The 20,460-nt window shown below is 33.4% G+C and overlaps 4 protein-coding genes and 1 pseudogene across 4 annotated transcripts; 1 reads left to right on the forward strand and 4 right to left on the reverse strand.

Annotated features, from left to right (window-relative positions):
* The first annotated feature begins 1,387 nt into the window (after positions 1-1,387).
* LOC114378444 lies at positions 1,388-5,287 on the forward strand (annotated as a pseudogene).
* Positions 5,288-5,678: 391 nt separating this feature from the next.
* On the reverse strand, positions 5,679-6,444 carry LOC114378442 (ferredoxin-A-like). The gene has a single exon (XM_028337034.1). It carries the CDS (start codon positions 6,373-6,375, stop codon positions 5,938-5,940), a length of 438 nt encoding a protein of 145 aa, XP_028192835.1. The 5' UTR covers positions 6,376-6,444; the 3' UTR covers positions 5,679-5,937.
* Positions 6,445-7,841: 1,397 nt separating this feature from the next.
* Positions 7,842-8,593, reverse strand: LOC114378440 (ferredoxin-like). The gene has a single exon (XM_028337032.1). The coding sequence runs from the start codon at positions 8,418-8,420 to the stop codon at positions 7,977-7,979; it is 444 nt and encodes a 147-aa protein (XP_028192833.1). The 5' UTR covers positions 8,421-8,593; the 3' UTR covers positions 7,842-7,976.
* A 2,407-nt stretch (positions 8,594-11,000) lies between these two features.
* On the reverse strand, positions 11,001-11,732 carry LOC114380335 (ferredoxin-A-like). The gene has a single exon (XM_028339338.1). The coding sequence runs from the start codon at positions 11,628-11,630 to the stop codon at positions 11,187-11,189; it is 444 nt and encodes a 147-aa protein (XP_028195139.1). The 5' UTR covers positions 11,631-11,732; the 3' UTR covers positions 11,001-11,186.
* An 894-nt stretch (positions 11,733-12,626) lies between these two features.
* LOC114380334 (transmembrane 9 superfamily member 1) lies at positions 12,627-19,032 on the reverse strand. The gene is made up of 12 exons (XM_028339337.1): positions 18,885-19,032; positions 17,472-17,664; positions 17,277-17,381; positions 15,633-15,650; positions 15,443-15,540; positions 15,202-15,354; positions 14,931-15,065; positions 14,626-14,792; positions 14,299-14,393; positions 13,819-14,192; positions 13,303-13,576; positions 12,627-13,157 (listed from the first exon to the last, which is right to left on the reverse strand). Exons 1-12 carry the CDS (start codon positions 18,957-18,959, stop codon positions 13,090-13,092), a joined length of 1,755 nt encoding a protein of 584 aa, XP_028195138.1. The 5' UTR covers positions 18,960-19,032; the 3' UTR covers positions 12,627-13,089.
* Between the last annotated feature and the right edge of the window lie 1,428 nt (positions 19,033-20,460).

Genomic DNA, 20,460 nt, shown 5'->3' on the forward strand with positions numbered 1-20,460 from the left:
TATTCTACGGATATATTTTTTTTTCAAATTTTGTTTTTTATAATTTTATGAATTTTATCTTTTAATTTTTTTTCCCGCATTTTGTCCACGATTGATACATGACACTAACATGAACTGCTTGCATGACAAACGAATTAAATCATACTTTCTGTCTCCTATTTTCAAATTTTCGTGCATTTTGCTATAAAGTCACTAAGTCATGAATAATTTTATATAATTTAATAAAGATTAGGTTATACCTTAGGCTTTTATCTCATTGTTTGGATTTAATTTAGTTCTTTATCGTTTAAAAAAAAAGATAATTTGATCTTTTAGCTTTCAAATTTAGTTTGATTTGGTTCTTTCGTCATTTTGAAAATAATGCCTTTAATGTTTTATATTTTAGGACGGTTATAAAATTCAATTTAAAAGTTAAAGAATTAAATTAACTCAAATGTAAAAATTAAAGGATTAAAATAAAACTATGGTATATAAAAACTAAAATGTCTCCTCCACGATATATTTAATCAAATATAAATTTAAATAATTGTAAAATACTAACAATCATCAAATTAAGCCAATAAATACATAAACACCTCGGTAATATAAAAATTCATTTAACATCTTTTTATCTCTTTCTGTTACATGATCAGCTCTCGCATTATTACTTTTTTATTGTTTTTTTCTCCAATGATGTACACTAACTTTCGGTGTCCTTGAAAGGGAGAAAAAAAACTTAAAAGTAATTTTGTTTTTTTTATTCTTCAAAATTCATAATTTTAATTTTTTTATATATTTTAAAATAGAAACATTTAATCTTTATATTTTACAAAATTGATAATTTTAGTTTTTTTATTTTAAAATAGGAATAATTATTTAATTATCTGTAAAATCTATAATTTTATTCTTCTATTAATTTAAAAAGCATTGATTGAGAAGAAATAAAATTAATGTGACTTAAATTTAATGACATATCATGTAATTTTGTTTAATCTCTTAACCATGAACTAAAATTATGAATTTTAAATTTAAGGAGATTAAATATTTTTATTTTAAAATAAGAGATAAAAATTACAGATTTTAAAAAATAAGAAAACTAAAATTGTGTAAAAAAAAATGACATCAACAAAACATTATTCATAGAATAAATATCATCGTATTGTTATAGAGTTAAGTAAAGCATGTCAATTATTTGTTAGTGTGTTTGGATTTTAGCTGGAAACTTACAATTATTTTTATTTTCAAAACAATAAATTCTCATTTTTTATTTTATGTATCAAAATAAGTGATTGAATCAGTGGGTGCAATGCGTGAGTTAAGGTTCAATCTCCCATTTCCTGGATCCCATCTAGCTTGCATTTATGTGGTGAAATCAAAGGACATTAACTTTAAACAACATAAAGGAACTTAACATTCCACTTTAACCCATCAATGAGAATATCATGCAACAAAGCTCCTCTTCTTCCCCTCATGAAACTAATAGTGGACCATTCAACCAATGTGGAGAGGTAAGATTCTTTAATTGCTTTGTTCATTGCAGCCAGTGATTATATCCACTTTCATGATGTTAGCCAGTAATGGACTGGTTTCTCCTGTTACTGAATGACAGTGGTGATATTGATAGAGTACCATTTTGATACAAAGTGATTTCTGCCTTCACAAGAAATTCATTTTAAAAAAATTAGTTTAAGATTGAAAAAATACAAGGTAAACAAACTTCAGGGCATTATCTTCTGTTGAACAAACTGAGATCAAATATTCTTTGCAATACTACAAATCACCCTTCTGAAAATTTTAATAAATGAATGCAGGGCCATGAACCATTTGTTTCGTATGAGGGTCTTGAGCAGCTGCACCGGTTCTTATTTGTTCTCGGGATCACTCATGTTCTGTATAGTTGTCTGGCTGTTGGTTTAGCAATGAGCAAGGTCAGTCATCATAATTTCCACCTTACTATAGGATTATGTACATCATTTCTCCTTGGCACATTTATAAACCCTTGACGTGTTTTATAGAAACTTCAGTACAGGAATATTGACAATTATTAAAGGTGTCAATGTTCTTATAAACCAGTAATGACCATGGATAAACAGTGTCTTTGTTTGAGCCTTTGCTAGTGTACTACAGAGTAGGACAACGAAAGTGATTTTCCTTATAAGGGATCTTTGTTCCAATCACTTGGAGTTGTCTTAGTTGCTGCTGTTTTCTATGTTTGGTTATCTGGTTCATATCCTGTGATAGAGCACCTGAGATTAATTTATGAAATATTTTACTTGACACAATACAGCAATTTGCTTGCATGCCTCTTTTTGCTAAGCAAGCGGGGATTTATTTTCTCTTTGTTGCATGTGTTTGTAGATCTATAGTTGGCGCAGATGGGGAAATCAGGCTGCAATGGCAACCGGTGGAAACTTGCAAGGTAAATACCATAGAATGGTACTGTATTGAACAACGCCTTTGGGAATCTTGTCAATGTATAAACAAATGATTGAGGGGAAAACCCTCCAAGCTTGGTGTTTTTGCTTGTTTCTCAAGTAATAACTTATGCATCATGTATCACAAATCAATAATATGGCCTATACTTTTACTAACTGTTGTTCAACAGGAAAGAAAATCAAGGTGATGAGGCGGCAGACAACATTTGTTTTCCATCACACTTCTCATCCATGGAGCAGGAGTCCAATCCTAAACTGGATGGTAATATATATATCAACACAAATAGAACATCCTTAATTGTTGGTGTGCTTATTTTTACTGAGATGACAATTTTGATAGATCATTCTGCTAGCAATTGAACTATCTAAACACCTTTCGGTTTAAATAGTAACAATTCCAAATGTATGACAAGATAAGGAAATATTCATGGATTGGAAATTATTTTAGCGACTTTTCTCCTTGATTCTAATTTTGCTAAGTATTAACCTTGTTCTTGTTTTGAATGTCTGAATGATGTATTAAAATTTGTGATCTGACCTTGCCAGCTCTGTTTTGTGCGGCAATTTAGAAGCTCTATACAAAAATCAGATTACCTTGCACTCCGCTTAGGTTTCATCACTGTAAGTTTTTTATTTGCTGAGGGATTTAGGATAAAATAATGCATGCCTGGGGATTTGTTTGTCCATTATTATTCCCTGATGGCCTAATCTTTAAATTCTTCTATATTGAAGAAACCTTCTAAATATTAAACGTGGTGGACCGAGCTGTAATTTTTCATTCACAAATAAAAAAAAATCATGTCATTCTTCACGTAAAAGATCTTCATACAATAAGAATGTAAGGATTAACTTGCTTGTCATCTTCCTTACCAGCTTTATTCCACACCACTTCTCTAATTGTTCTCTGCTTTGTAAATTTAAAGGAACACAAATTGCCGTTCTTATAATTTCCATCAATATATGGTTCGAAGCATGGAAGATGAATTTCATGGCATTCTAGGAATAAGGTATGAACCCTTTTGAAATGGGTTTCTCCTTTTAACTGGCGTGTTGCTAACCCATGCAAGTTATTAACAGTAAATTGCTTACTTAACATAAAATGCTCGTGATTAACATAGGGAATGGAGTGAATAGAAATAATGTTTCCTGTGAGAAACTCCAGAGTTATTGTAGAAAATACCAATGTTTTTTTTTCTAATCAAAGGTTTATTAAAAAAAAAACAATGAAAAAACTTAGAGCTGAATAACCTTTTTTCTTTATTTCAATTTTGCAGCTGGCCGCTTTGGATTTATGCCATAGTCTGCATCTTCGTGAACATCCATGGTAACTTCTCTTCAGAATTGAAGTTTTGTATATAGTTAGTGTTTTTGCTTAACTTCCTCGATATTTAAGTTTCTAAATTTGCAGGTCTGAATATATACTTCTGGCTATCATTTATCCCTGCAATTGTATGTATATTCTAATTTGATATTTCAACAAATCAAAATGAAACAGTCCATTGAAAGTTATTTTCCTTAAGGTCTGATTTCTCTACACGTAAAAGCTTGTCATGTTGATAGGGACAAAACTTCAACATTTTGTATCCACTTTAGCACTTGAAATTATGGAGCAGACAGGTCCATCTGCTAGCACACAAGTAAAGCCACGTAATGATCTTTTTTGGTTCAAAAAACCGGATATACTGTTACAGGTGATACAATGTCATATTTCAGGTACAAAATGATAACACTTTATTTGTAGTCGGGTGATGCTGCATGATTGTGTTCTTTGTTCTTATTTTCTCTTCTGTTCATGCAGAATGCCTTTGAAATGGCAACATTTATTTGGACATTGGTAAGAATTCAATTTTTCAAGATGGTATCAGTGGCTTGTATATGACATGCTTATATTAGATGAATTTTCTTAATTTTGTTTGTCTAGTGGGGATTCCAAGAACGATCGTGCTTCATGAGAAACCATTACATGATCATCACACGGTTGGCATGGGTTGGTTTCACCTCTCTTTCAAGAATGCTTTGTTTTAGTTTCTTGACTAATTTTCCAGATTCTCCAACACTTCAATCTACAGGGACTCTCTTTTTTTTTTTTTTTTAACTTGCAGTGCTCTTGTTCAGTTCTGGTGTAGCTATATGACAGTGCCCCTGAATGTAATAGTTTCACAGGTTGGCTTAACTCTCTCTGTTAAGTTATTAAATAAAATATGTATAGTACATATTTTGTATGTGTTTCAACAGAAAAGTGATAGCAGAAATTTTATTTGATCCGGTTTTGATGACTCACTCCAGATGGGATCTCGATGTAAGAAGGCCTTAGTAGTGGAGAGTGTCAGAAAGTCCCTGCATAGTTGGTGTAAAAGAGTAAAACACAAGTCTAAGCATGATTCGTTGCATTCACACACAACAAGATCAGTATGTTCCCTCGAATCAACAATTGATGAGAGGGATGAAATAACAGTATTATCCGGCACTCTAATTCGAAGCTCGTACTTAGAGTCTTTGAATCAGATAACAGTGACTGTAGACCAGCTGAACTTAATTTGAGACTTCTAGCAACCCAAAAAATTCAACCAAGGTGGCTGAGTATTTGTCTGAATCTGTATATACTAATTCCCCACAACCATCCCACAATGGTGAATGGAGAGGAAGCAAAAGCTATCACTCTTCTTGATTTGTTTCAGAAAACATGATCAATTAATGTTTCATATAACTTCAGAACTAGTTGGAACTTCATAGAGCATAGATGTACAAATCATTCTTAAATGCTCTCAAGCATAGACACATAAGTAGTCGAGAATGAAGAAGCCTCATTGTACCGCAGATACAATTAGATATATCATCTCTTTCCCTCTTTTAAGTGATATAAAGGTTAAGAAATTTTGGCCATACAATTTATCTCGCATTTTGGAATTCTAATCCTCCGCATTATCATCATATTCTATAGCAAGTTAAGAACAGAAATAAGAAGCCACGTACCATCAGCTTGTAGAAGTTAAGAACACTGATAAGAAGCCATTATCAGTTATAGTATACAGTTAAGAACGCGGGAAAGATGCAGGCTAATTAGCATCGTTAACAATGGCAGGGTATGGCCACAGAAGAAAGAAAATCCATGCACAAAGCACAAAACATTTTTCTTGTATGTTGTACATATAACAAGGAAAATGAGAGTTGTTATTGAACCGTTGTGTGCAAAAACAGTAAGGAAAAGATTATTATAGTTTCAATACAACAATGAAGTTCAGTTGCTAATGGATGCATAAAAAGTTGCTCATGATAAACAAGCATATATATTATATATCCTGAGAAAATAGCACAACGTACACAAAATTAAACGCAACAGACATGATGGGGTGGGGGGGGGGGGGGGGGGAAAGGAAGAAAGTGTCAGAGACAGTCCAAGGATAAGACTACTAAAGCTCAAGCTTTAGACTCACTGACAAAAATTATTTAGTTCAATAGATTTTACAAAGCAAAAATGCAACAAACATATGTTGTCATTTAAAGTAAAGATGAAAGTTCTTATTTAAGCAGTGAGCTCTTCCTCCCTGTGAGTCTCAATGACAATATCTGAGGTGGGGTAAGCAACGCAGGTGAGAACAAATCCTGCATCAATTTGGTCGTCATCAAGGAAGCTACCATCTGACTGGTCCAGTTTGCCACTCACAACTTTGGCAGCACATGCAGAGCAAGAACCAGCCCTGCATGAGTAGGGAAGATCAATGCCATTTTCCTCTGCCTGATCAAGAATGTATATATCATCTGGGCATTCAAATTCTTGCTCTCCCTCTGGAGTTATCAGCTTCACCTTGTAAGTTGCCATGGCCCTCACACGACCTCCTCGTCCTCCTTTTACACCAAAGACAGCAGCGTTAGCCTTGAAGCTTGTCATGTTCACTGATGCCTGCCTCTTCAGGAAGGAGGTGTTCAACATAGTGCCACACAAAGCGCCTGTGGTCGCCATATTCTCTCCTCTCTCTCTCTTGCTTCTTCTTCTTCTTCTTCTTCTGGTTGATAGATAGATAAATAGATAACAACGAGGAGCTTGCATGCTTCATTATAATGAGTGAGCAGCGACATGCAACCCTATCTGCCACGTGCCATTATCTTATGCTTCAATCTATCTGCCTCTTTCCTTTTCAGTAAATCCGTCTCTCTATTCGCACGGCAGATTATTCACGATTCTGGTGGCTACGTACTATCCTCAGTTCCTCACCAGTCACCACACGTACGTTATACTTTATGAACTATTTACTGAATCTTTTTTACAATGTAAGAATTTAACTTATTTTTTGATTGGTTTTTAGTGAATTTTTTTTTAGTTACATAGAAATTATGCTAAAATATGTTTTTTATAATAAAATTAAAAAATATTTGAATTTTATTTCTAAAAAAATTTTAATATGTCCTAACATTAAAAATTATTTGTAGATTAAAAATCATTATAAATTATGAGGAAAAAAAAGAATTTGTGAGGATTTTTCTATAATTTGTAACAATTTTTTATAATTTGTGAATGCTTATAATCCTTAGAAATATATCCTAGCCCCACAAACAATATATCCTAACAACGTAGTCACTCTCCTTAAGACGGGTGTTTTTTTAATGAATAAAGTGTGGTCTCCGTGGCCTTGTTTGTATCCTAAAGGTGTCACGATCTTGGTAATTAAATCTCTCAAACCATACATATTCGGAGAATTATTTCAACTTGCAAATTAATAAAGCTGGCAGCAACTTCATAGCATGAGACCTCTATAATTTCCTCCTTAAGCTTCCATGTAATTAGAAAGCATAAATTGCAGGAAGAGATAACATTGCCCGAATTGTTTTCATCTTTACAACCAGAGCGAATATCTCTAAGTAATCCATCCCATATGTTTAAGGTCTCTAAGTAATCAATCTCATAGGTTTCAAGGAAACCCTTAGCAACCAACCTCACCTTGTCCCTCCTACTTGCCTTATATATTTTACTATACTACATATATTCATTTGCAACCAATCAATTTCTTTCCTTTTGTTTTGGCAAAGAAATCAACTCGAATGAATGTTTTGTTCTTCTCCAATGTCTTCATTTCTCCAAGGAGAGGAAGCAAAAGCTAACAGTCTTCTTGATTTGTTTCAGGATGTTTTATTACTTCAGAACCAGTTGGAGTTCAGACTTCAGAGAGCATAGACACACACATAAGTAGTCGAGAATGAAGAATATATCAACCTTTTTTCAGATACAATTAGATATCATCTCTAGTTCAGGTTAAAAAAATTTTCCATGTACAATTTGTGTACTTTCTCCAAGCATGGATCTTCTAGTCCAAGTTAAGAACACCGATAAAAAAATCCATCATCGGTTAAACAAAGTTAAGAACGTATGCAATGTAAGATTGACGGATCGGAAGAATTTTGGTTATATATGCAAATGCAAGCCACACGAAAGAGGAAATAAATTAAGGATATTGTTATTCAAGAATGAAGATGACATGGTACGTAGGTACTACAGTTGAAGTTGGTGATATGATAAACAAGCATATAAATGAAAATGCAAGATAGAAAGAGACATGAGATATAGAACTAGAATAGCTCATCCTCCTGGTGGGTCTGAATAACAACATCTGAGGTGGGATAAGCAACACAGGTGAGAACAAATCCGTTACCGATTTGGGTATCATCAAGGTAACTACCATCAGATTGGTCGACTTTGCCAGAAACAACTTTGCCGGCACAGGAAGAGCAAGCACCAGCCTTGCATGAGTAGGGAAGGTCAATGCCAAATTCCTCAGCCTTTTCAAGAATGAAAACATCATCTGGGCATTCAAATTCTTGTTCTCCTTCTGGGGTTATCAGCTTCACATTGTAACTTGCCATCGCACTCACACGCCCTCCACGCCCTCCCTTTAAGCCAAAAACACCAGCATTAGCCTTCAGCATTCTCATGTTCACTGATGCCATTGCCTGCTTCCTCAGGAACGAGGTGCTCAACAACACACTGCCACACAAACCGGGTGTGGTCGCCATTCTCTCTCTCTCTGCAATGCAAACACGATAAGGAGCTTGTGGTGTGGGTGGAAATAGTGTGCTTAATTAAACTCACATCTAACCCTATCTGCCCCGTGCCAATATCTATCTCTCTCTATTTTCAACTCAGAGTACTATTGGCTATCTACCTGACACTATCCTCACAGCTCACGCACAAGTTGCAGATATACTTTATGAATGCCATTTAATCAGAGTTTTTTTTTTTTTTTTAACCACCTGTTCATAAAGATAAAATGAATTTTATCTAATATGAAATTTGATTGAAAATTAAATAAAATTTGAGGAAAAAAATATTTTCGTTAAGAATCGAATTACTCGAATATTACCCAATTTAATCAGAGTATTATTTACTCCTTTTTACTCTGTCAACAAGAAAAATAACTCTTTGATACCATGTAGGATTTAAAAACACTCTTCAATTGTAACTCTAATACTAAAATCTAGTTTAAATTTTAATGGGTTTTATTTTATCTTTTCACTCGTATAATAACTCATATTTTCATTTGGAAACATGTTTATATATATATATATATTTAAGCAGGCTCTTTTTTTTTGTAGTTGTTTATGTACACAATTTCTATATGAACTCTACACGAATTCATTTATTTTAGTGATGTTTTCAACTTGCCTAATTTTAAAGCCAACATAAACAACTGCATTAGAATAACACTTATGTGACTCTATATTAGTATTGGTGATAGAAGGATTATAAATTTGAAAATGCTACTACTATATTTTTTAATTATTTTTTTCATATACAAAATTTAAATTTAAAAACTTATTTAAGAAGATCGAGTAACATTCCATAAATTATAGATACCTTAACAACAACATAATTTGTATTTAAATAAAATTTACGTGAGTTTTAGTTTTAAAAAAATACTTTATATAAATCATGGCACTATCTTCTTCCTTCCCTTTTTGTCTGCATGGTCCACCCATCCTCCCCTCCTCATTTGAGACTGAGACTTACGGACACGTCTTCTTCACATTCTCTTCCCTCACTCACTCTTTAGACTATTTTGCCCCCAAAAGTGGACATGTGTCAATTTTTTAGCTAGTCCAATTTCGTAAAATCACTGGCCTACTCTTTTATACATATTATGTTTAGATTAAAAAGCATAGTGCTAACAGTACGTGGTATGCCAGCTGTCCCATATATTTTTGCTGTTATTCTTTCTTTTTTTCATTTTGTCTCTATTCAAGCCACGCGTAAATAATATAGAAGGTCTATTTTAAACTTTTATATATATTTTATCAGGCAAGAATCAATCCAAATAATACATTTTTTTGGTGCTCGTCATATTTGTACAGATATTAATTTTATTAATGATTAATTTTTATTATTGATTGATTATTTTTTATGGATTTTTTTAATTATATTTTTTTCATATACAAAATTTAAATTTAAAAACTTATTTAAAAAGATCGAGTAACATTTCATAAATTATAAATACCTTAACAACAACATAATTTGTATTTAAATAAAATTTACATGAGTTTTAGTTTAAAATCTCTCCTTCTCATTTGAGACTTATGACACACATTTTCTTCCCTCACTCACTCTTTAGATTATTTTGCCCCCAAAAGTAGACATGTGTCAATTTTTTAGCTAGTCCAATTTAATAAAATAAGTGACCTACTCTTTTATATCTATTTATATAGTCAATTTTTTAGTTAGTTCAATTTTGTAAAATCACCTACCTACTCTTTTATATCTATTATTAGATTAGATGCTTCACTACTTAGGTTTTCATTACTGAGGGATTATAAAATTTCCACTAATAAAAAAATAACAATTAACAACGTTTGCTATAAAAAAGTAGTATTAGCGACTTATAAAATTGTATTGAGAAAAAAAAAATCAAGCACGTTTGAATACACGTTTGAAAAAGTTTCATGTTGTTTTATACTTCTCCAAGTTATTATTAAGTTTTCTATAGGGTAAGCTTTAAAAATTATGTCCCCATTTGTTTTATATAAAATTCTATTTCCCGATTCTTAATTTCAAAATTCTATAAGTAACCTATGACTATGAGTGGACTACTATTGAACAATTCGCAAATTGGCTGACCAAACTACATCGAATGCAATATTTGCGAGACAAGTAAATTAATCTTCCAATCACATATTGATACATTTACTTATCCACGGCAGAATTACCATAGTAAATTAATCTTCCAATCACTCTCCCCCGCAACCGTCCTTCAATGGTGAAGGAGAGGAAACAAAAGCTAACACTCTTCTTGATTTGTTTCAGAAAGCATCATCCATTTATGTTTCATATTTGAAATTTTACTTCAGAACCAGTTGGAACTTAATGGCATAGGATGTACAAATCATTTGTAAATGCTCTGAAGAATAGACAGATAAGTAATTGAGAATGAAGAACCTGTACTGCGGATACAACTAGATATAATCTCTCTTTTTTAAGTGATATGAAGGTTAAAAAAAAATTGGCCATACAATTTGTCTCCTAGCATTAACATTATCTTCTATAACATGTTAAGAACGCAAATAAGAAGCCCCATAAGAACGCAGGTAAGATGCAAGTTAGAATGACTGAAAGGGTATACCACATTTATAGTATCAAGGAAAATGAGAGTTGTTATTGAACCATTGTGTGCAAAACCAGTAAGGAAAGATTATTAGAGTTACAATACAACAATGAAGTTCAGTTGCTACTACAGGTGGAAGTAATGAATGCTCATGAATGCATAATATGTTGGTGAGAAAGGAAGAAAGTTAAGCAGCAGAGAGGTCTTCCTCCTTGTGGGTTTCAATGACAACGTCTGAGGTGGGGTAAGCAACACAGGTGAGAGTAAATCCTGCTTCTAATTGTTCATCCTCAAGGAAGGTGGCATCTGAATTGTCAACTTTGCCAGATACAACTTTGCCAGCACACACAGAGCAAGAACCAGCCCTGCATGAGTAGGGAAGCTCAAGCCCTTCCTCCTCTGCCTGGTCAAGAATGTATACATCATCTGGGCATTCAAATTCTTTCTCTCCCTCTGGGGTTATCAGCTTCACCTTGAAGCTAGCCATGGCAGTCACACCACCTCCACGTCCACCCTTTACACCAAACACTGCGTTAGCATTGGGGAATGCCTTCAGGCTTGTGACCACTGCTTTTCTCCTCAGGAAGGAGCTGCTCATCATAGTGCCGCACAAGGCTGCTGTCGTCGCCATTCTCTTGCTTGGTTGCTAATGCTGCTTGTTCTTGTGATAGATAACAATAACAGCTTGTGGAAATAGTGTGCTATTGATGTGCTTACAACAACATATCTGCTACGTGCATTGTTCTATGCCTCAATCTATCTATCTCTATTATCACCACAGATTGTTCACCATGGTAGCTGGCACTATCCCCACCGCACATGTTATTCTTTATTTAATGATTATTTTCATATGGCTTTATCACAAATGTTAGGAATATTCTCTAACACACTTGATGATATGATAACCATACACGGAATATTACGAGGGAAGAAATTAGCCACAAAATCCAGCTTCCAATATTGGCAATGATATCACGACTGAACTACTAGTGTGCCAAGTATAAAATTGCATTGTGAAAAAAATTGTTTAGCTTTAGTACTTTAGTCTTGCCAAAATACTTGTCTTAAAATGCTTCTCTCTACAAGACTACGTCCAAAATTGAGTGTTCTTATATTCTCGTTAAATCATGCAAATTCAAACTAAAAAATCTAACCTAGCCTTCAGTATATATATTCACATGATTTCGTGTCAAGAAATCAAGTTAAAACAACTTCAAATAACTTGTGTTAGATAAAATAAGTTATACCAAATTTTACTGATAAATTACTGTTTTTTTTAAATAAAAAAACATCTAAACACAAATTAATTTTATAAAATCAATTTCATTCAAAAATATTTGTTTTATTGCTCACCCCAAACATACTTTGAATGTTTATCCTTGCAGTGCCGCATTTTAGATCCCATGTTCTACGAAAACCTCCAGAAGCATCAGAAATGAAACAGCATGGGTTAAGAAACCGACTATGCACCAGAACAAACTGTGTATCTACCCCCTTGTCTTGGCTAAAATCGTGTATAGCGTTACACCCAGACACGGAGACAAATTTTTACAGCCTAAAAACACATTATAAGGCGAAACTGAAGAGCAAAAAGAAAACACGTTAATGATTTAAAACTCAGGAAAGATGAGCAGGAAGTAGTTAGAAAGGATATTCAGATTTGATACAAAATTCAGAATCACAAAATTCATTTCCGAGACTTCATCCCCTTTACGTACAATAGCTAAACCGCGTAGGGGAATCAGACATCATTCCGTCAATAGGGCACCTATTTATATTATAAAAAAAAGGATGAAAAAGTAGCAACGAGTCTGACATTTTGCTGACTATCTAATTATAAAGACCAATCCCTGCATTCTAAATCAAGGCTTTCAAACACAGTCAGGGAAAAAATCTCAGGGCCTCCCTAGTATAGAGAAAGAATACATCAACTAATATAGAGAAAAAATACATCCTCATCCTCAACCCTGTGATACTACCTGTAAACATTGTTTGGTCCCCACACATGACCAGAGGCTTCCTCTACGAAATTTATTGTCTCCAGCAACAAACATATGGAAGTGCTCTGGTCTCAGACTCCTACAAAAGCCTTAGTCACACTTGATGTTTCTGTAGATCCTCCTCACAAACAAATTCGAACCAAGATAACCCACAGCTCCTGCACATTTGGAGAAAAATTTAATCCAATTCAAGTGATAAGATTAAGAACACTCTAGCATTAATATAAATATTAAAAAAAGGTATTCAGCACTTAACTAAGGTATCCCATTTCTGCAGAGATTACAATTAAACTGAAGACTTACCACACAGAATTCCCAGTCCAAGACAAAACATCAAAGTGTATCCAAAATAGAAGCTGGTTTGGAAGAAGCCTGACATCTTCGTCTTCACATAGTAGTAGTATACTGAATACAAATACACGTAAACAGCTGTTGAGGCAGCTGAAAAGAAAGAAGTCCATTGCCAGTGGTAGTTCTCAGCATTTAACAAAAAGTATGTCCCCACAATTGTCACACAAACAGTAACAATGATAAGAATCAGAAAAACCAGTAGCATGAAGCCATAGACATAGTACACCTGTTTGTCAAAGTGGAAGGGGAAAAAATGCATAAGAAACTGTGCATATATTTAATTTACCAGCATTCACAGGAATATTAAAGAGTTGCTTTACTACTTGAAAGACCATTATATAGAAATATTGTTCTCATAAAATAATTATTGGCTCTGCTCCAAAAAAGTAGAAGTAAACTTTATACCAAACCAAGGGAAGAGAATAATAAACTTTTACTGCCCAGAAAAGTAATTGCATTTTAATTCACCTTGTAATTCCAGAAGGAAGTGAATACAAAATACATCTCGATGAATATGCTGCCAAAGGGAAGCAGTCCTCCCATCAGAGAAACTACAGATGGTGTGAGGTACCACTTTTTCTCAGGAATGGGACGAGGAATGGTCTTCACACGGCATGGATTATTTGGAGCACCACTCCAGTTTCTTCCAACAACTGTGCCAAGAAGTGCTAGAGGGAAAGAGATAAAAGCCCATATAACAAAGACGACAACCATTGTACCAAAGGGAATAGCAGCTAGAGATCCATAGAATATAGCAATAGTGTTTAAAATAAAACCAATTCCAAAGCACATGAAAGGGAACAGTGATGCTGTAAGGATCATGGATTTAATCCAATTTTTACCTGAAAATGATAAGCACAGTCATAATCATTCAGAGAGAGAGAGAGAGAGAGAGGCACCTAAACAAACATCAAGAGAACATGTAGCATAGATCAATGCGAATCTTACCCCCATTACGTGAGTACATCCCCCCACTCACATAACCAGAAATGAAAGATGTGAGAGCATAGCAAACAATGAAGGTTGTGACTATGGCTCCTCGTCTGCACATTGAAGGAAACTTACATAATAATGAAGGGAGAAGAAGTCGACAAAAAAAATATAGTCAATAGGAAAACTAGAGGAATGGAACATTCAGTGATAGTTGAAATGTATAAGCAGAAAATAATATGCACATATAGCATTTAAGTTCATTTTGTAGACAGTCACACTATCATTAACAAAATCATTATTCAAAGCAATATTACAGTCAGTCGTTTAAGGTTATGGACTTACCCAACATACAACATCCCAACAATAGCCAACAAGATGACAAGAAGAACCAGCAATGCAAGCTGAGCACCTGTACCAACAATAGCTGAAAGAATAACCAAACTGCGAGGAGGCCGAAAAACATCACCATGCACAAGTTTCCAGCCAGATTCTTCACTAACATCTCTTTCCTGGAAATGTATGGGGGTTGAACAAGAATTGACAATCAGAACCACAATGAATTTTCCAGGAAAGTAGAATCTATGTTCCACACATAAATTTTAAAAAATAGTAATAATAGTAACAGACAAACATCAAGAAAGCCTCACCAGAGTTTCCAAATCATCATCTTCCCGAGCATACTTTGCATAGTCATTTCTCAACGTTCGCATTAATATCATTGACACCAATCCAGTAAGGAAGATGACCATCATAAAAGAATTAAAAATGGAGAACCAGTGAATCTACAGAAAGAAAAATGATCAAAGTTCGCTCAGTGACATGGCTAAGATAGGATCCACATGAATGAACACGTAGCAGGTAACCAACAATAAACACCTCTTCAATCTAAAATACAAATATAGCAGCAATGATTTTCACCTGATGCTCAAAGAACGGATAGTCCAGGTATACATCAAATCGGCGTCCAAAAGTGACATTCGTAGGAGACCATTTGACAGAATATGTCATGTCCAAAGGTTTTCCTACTTCCAGAGGCCTTGGGTTGTCATTAGTTAGATTAACATGAATGATCTGCAATAAAAATGGACCTAACCTAAGTATGCACTCTATGAATCCCAAAACAGCATAAGATAGCAAAGATACTTAAATAACTTCTGACCTGATCTTTATTGTATTGAACATTGATGTTCTTGTGTGTGTAAAGTACATGCTTGCCATTATCACCATTCTTATCGGGATGTAACTCGCCAACATACCCTTAAACATGAATAAAAGAACCTTCTACAATGATCAACCAATCAAATGCAAAATCAAATCAAATAAAGAGAAAGTGGCAGTTGTAGGCATACCCCACAATGGAAGATCATCTGAACTTGTGATTAGCACATCGATGACCAACAAATAGAAAAACCATGGAAAGAAAGAATGCCAAGAGTAAGTTATTCGGAAAATTTATAAAAAAACATATGAATAAAAATGAAAACAAATAACAAAATGGTTGAAATGATGTGAGTGAGGGTTTCTTCATATGAATAACTTTAAACAAATGATTCTTCATATTATTGAAAAAGAGCCTTGGTGCTAAGGTTGGACTCTCAATACACATTCAAGTCATGGAATCAGCCTTTTGCAAGTGCAAAGTACAGCTGCCTACTATAGACCTACATTCATCCCTAGACCCCCCCCACATAGGATAGGAGGAGCTCTACCGCACCAAGATTCCCTTACCCATTTTTTACTTCAGGATATTATAATCAGTCAAGAATGCTTAAGCAATGACTTCACATAAAGAATTCTTAACTTCATCCTTCTTTCAGCTTCAAAACTATATACATCACAAAACACCCAGCCTGATGGGACTTGTAGTTGTAGTTATTGAAGGATCAAAATTGAGCAGGGCACTGCTCTTCCAGGCTCAAGTGTTTCTAAATATGAAGCACGGACACCTATCTTATTTGAAGTGTTGCCGTGTCGAACACGTTTCCAACACTTCTTATTAGGTGCCCAATTCAAAAATTACTTTTTGTTGGCTTGAATACTTAAGTCATCACCTTTACACAACTAATACACTTGAAAAAACATAGCAGGTTGGTTTAAAAAGATGAATATACAATTAATTTAAATATTTTGTTATATGTTACTCATATTTCATTTAATTAAAATCTCTCAATTTGTGTGTGTATGTGGTGTCCCCATGTCCTATATTTTAGACATTAACTGTGTCAAAATGTCCTTGTCCATGTCGTGTCTGATGTCCATGTCAGAGCTTGTGCTTCATAATTCTAATTCAGTCAATGTGTCACGCTGAATAATATATAAAAAATATAAATTTCATCATTTATACATCAATAATTTATATTCCCACATAATGAAATGTTGTAACAAGTCATGAATAACTCTCTATGGATGTAAATGACACAATGGTTATGTCTATTGTTCTTAGAATTAGGGAAAGAATTCCCATGACATTAATTCCACAACAGTTACAGAGAAATCCATAAGTTAAATCCCTTTATTCAATTTTAAAGGACTCTGATAAATCTTTTCAACTGAGACTATTGCGAAAAATCAGTAAAAGCATGCATTCAATATCTTGATCTAAAGCCCAAGCTGTGAGCCTCTCCTTCCCTATCAGACTCTCAAAAGCAATTGCATGAATATAACAGTAGGTATCTGCCAGGTTGAATGTAAGATTTAATATATCATTCACAATTAAAATATAATTTTGGCCACTTCCAGTGGCGTGTCCCTGAATGAAATTGGTTCGAAGGCTGTATCCAACAAGTTACAGCAGTTGATTGGGTAGCTAAGACAGAGTTAAGGGCAATATCCTTCAGGGTGCATATTATTTTAGCCCAGCCCCTTAAATTTATACAATGCCCCAAATACAAAAAAATTGTTGCCAGTGTCTAAAATTTCTTCACTACATAGAAGTACAACCATTCTAACAACTCTCTAAGTAACATGTGAAAGAAAGAAACAGTGCAACATACCCATAAAAAATTCAAACCAGTAATTATTCTCTATTGCATCCTTGAACTGTTTAACCTTTGCTTCATCAAGTTCTATACGGCAAAATATGGTCTTCTCCACATTTCCTTAAAAAAATAATTTAAAAAAATCTGTTAAAGCCAGTTTGTCTACTGATAGGTCTTATGAAATAAATAGGATGAAAGAAACCTCCATACCTAGGAACTTTATCTCAAGTTGGCTATCAATGAGCTCATTGCCACCCAGGACCTCACCAAGACCACCCCATTTGTGTGCAGTATTACCAGGTGGACGGCAAAATGGTAGGCTGTAATAATTGTACGTTTCTTGTGGATTGTTATAAGGACCAACTTTGTTCACCCAAAGGGTAACTGGGTCATCTTGTTGATACTGCAATAAAATCCAATACATGTTTTAAACAGATAGCCATTTTGAGATGAAGCTACTTACAAATAAAGGAAGCACGTATCTTTACTCCTAGCTCAAGGAAATGAGGGGGAATCCAGTGATACAATGATTAAAATTACAAATGCTTAAAGACATTTAGAAAAACATTAATGTAAGTGTACCAAATACTATTTTCGCATAAGTTATAACCATGAATTGATTTATTAGGTTAACATGAAGCTCATCTGCGACACAAAACACAAACACAACCGGTCAAAGTCCAACCCAACATTGACAAGCTTCTGCCAAGGTAAGACTCTGACACCCAAGCTCCTGATGTTCAGAGAGGAAAAAACTACTATCTTATGCACTCAAATTGTTTTCAAACCGAACTCTCCCATTGGATAGGTATGTGCATAATTTCAACCTTCAAAATACACAAATGATTGCTAATAGACAGCACAAAAGACGACTTAGAACTGCAAAACCCACCACTAATGTTTGGATGCCTTTTATTCTAAAAGAAAGATAGTTTAACTCAGTATAAAATTTGCAATCCAACTCAAAAGCTACATAAAGTTGCTTCAACTTAAAACCAATTATTGACTCTGGGATCAATTCTTCATCACGAAATAAAAAATGAAAACATTTACCTAAAATCACGTTGGTGATATTTCATCGTGATTTTGGATGACTCAAAGTAAAGCCAAACACACACAAAAATAAAACCACCGCTTTGCAATTTTGAAGTGAAGAAAAGGGGTAGATAAAAAGGACACCATTTGCAATAGACAACAGAGAGTGGACAGAGGAACAACAATTATGAAGCTTGTACGTCGAAATCATGCATGAAAACTAAGACTAAAGCAACCAAACAACGGCACGGATTTCTCACGTTTACTTAATACGGAGTCAAATGAAAGGGAAAGAATACTTAGAATTCCAAATATAGCGAAAATCATGAATTAATAACAGACCAGGGAAGAGTTGAAATTGAAACCCAATCATATCCAAAACGATAATGTCAATCATTATTAATGGAGACGAGTGAGCAAACAGCTGAGATCTAAAGCCAAATCACCAAACCATGTAACTAAAACTTAAAACACGAACGGAAACAAAAAAAGGACGCAGCTGAGAAAACCAAAGCGAAATTGGAAGATAGATCTAATAAAAAAAAATGAAGGAAAAGTAGATCGAGCGGTGGAATGGGGAAATCTTACCCTGTGATCTGACTCGGAAGCGAAGACCAGAGAGAGGAAGAGAGGGAGGAGAGAGAATCTGAAGAGCACGAACATGGCTGGCAGATCTCGAATCAGAACAGAGAAGAGAAACACGACGAAGACGAGGACTTGCCCTTGAAGGATTGAGACTCTCTCTCTTTTCTTTTCTGTGTGCCACTGATTACTAATACTATTTCTTTTTTACGTTCAATCCAACCAACCTTGCAATTTTCTTCTTCTTACGCTACAGTCCAAGAAAATCCATTTTTATAAAATTGAAACTCATAATAAATAAATATGTTTTACACTATTAATATATGTAAATATTAAACTCTTATTGTATAAGATGATTTGTTTTAAAATGTAAATTTATAGTACTTTTTAGAGATGACATTTTCTACAATACTATAATAAATAATGTTATTTGCAAGTAAATCCAATAATGTATTTAGTTACATCTTAAAATTTTTGGAAATATTTTAAAAATTAAAAATAATTAAAAAGAAAAGATAAATAAAATTAAAAGTTGTAAATATGTTAAAAAAATAACTTTTGGCATTTTTAAGAGAATATCACTTTTCATCCTATTAACAAGAATGAAGTCAAAGATGATATTATTATTTTTCCAAATACTCATTAAAAGTTAATAATTTATTAAAAAAATAAGTTTGTAACCATTATGGAAGTATTATATTTCTAAATTATATTTGAAAATGAAATTTTAATTCTTGAAATAAACACATAAGATTGTTTTTAATTAATGGTAAATTTTTAAAATATAAAAAATAAAATAATTTAATATGATTGGGAAAAAATAATTAGTTGCAATGATGATGTATAAAATATACAACCAAAGAAGAGAAGAAAAAAAATATTAAAATGTCTAATTATAAATTATTTTAAATTTTAATTTTAATTTTTAATGTAAGAATACAAATGAGTAAATTATTATTTTGTGACATTATTATTATTATTATTATTATTATTATTAGAAAATTAATATGTGCTGAAAACTTGGCACTGGTGTTTCAATTGGGCTTTTGGTGTATCGCGTACTTTACAACAAAAGAATCGATTTATGATAAAAAAAAAAAAAAATAGAATCGATCCAACGGGATGGGCCATGGCTAGATTCTGATTCATGAAGCTTCAGGCCCTCATGGCCCACACGTCTGTTGACCTTAAAAAAATGGACCCCATACCCATAAATGCGAGATGGCGACAATAATTTAATAAGAAAGTCTGACTTCAAAAAAAAAATCTTTAAAAGTCTGTTCGACATATGAAATTAAAATCATGGCTTTTAAGTTTAATCATGTAAGAATGAGAATTATTTTTTTATAGACCACGGATATTCTTTACCATAGGCAATCAAGTCGAATAAAATAGTTATAGGTGCAAAAAAAAATTTATAATAATAATTCATATGTTTGGATTATAAAAAAATAGAGCGTATGATACTATAATTTACAATAATGATTCATATTTTTAAATATTATCAATAAATTAAATATCACGGTTTCAAATATTTTTTTTTCTATTCTTTACTCTTCAACTATTATTATCTCGAGATAAA

This window comes from Glycine soja, chromosome 12 (genome assembly GCF_004193775.1).
Source record: "Glycine soja cultivar W05 chromosome 12, ASM419377v2, whole genome shotgun sequence".
Taxonomy (NCBI): Eukaryota; Viridiplantae; Streptophyta; class Magnoliopsida; order Fabales; family Fabaceae; genus Glycine; species Glycine soja.

What these genes read in the sequence shown, in the direction of transcription:
- LOC114378442 (XM_028337034.1), bottom strand. Translation starts at nt 6,375, where the DNA reads ATGGCGACCACAGGCGCTTTGTGTGGCACTATGTTGAACACCTCCTTC.
- LOC114378440 (XM_028337032.1), bottom strand. Translation starts at nt 8,420, where the DNA reads ATGGCGACCACACCCGGTTTGTGTGGCAGTGTGTTGTTGAGCACCTCG.
- LOC114380335 (XM_028339338.1), bottom strand. Translation starts at nt 11,630, where the DNA reads ATGGCGACGACAGCAGCCTTGTGCGGCACTATGATGAGCAGCTCCTTC.
- LOC114380334 (XM_028339337.1), bottom strand. Translation starts at nt 18,959, where the DNA reads ATGTTCGTGCTCTTCAGATTCTCTCTCCTCCCTCTCTTCCTCTCTCTG. An exon ending in ATGATGATTTGGAAACTCTG is followed by an intron (nt 14,793 to 14,930) that starts GTGAGGCTTTCT and finishes ATACATTTCCAG; the next exon opens with GAAAGAGATGTTAGTGAAGA. An exon ending in CTTCCTTCTGGAATTACAAG is followed by an intron (nt 13,577 to 13,818) that starts GTGAATTAAAAT and finishes TTTGACAAACAG; the next exon opens with GTGTACTATGTCTATGGCTT.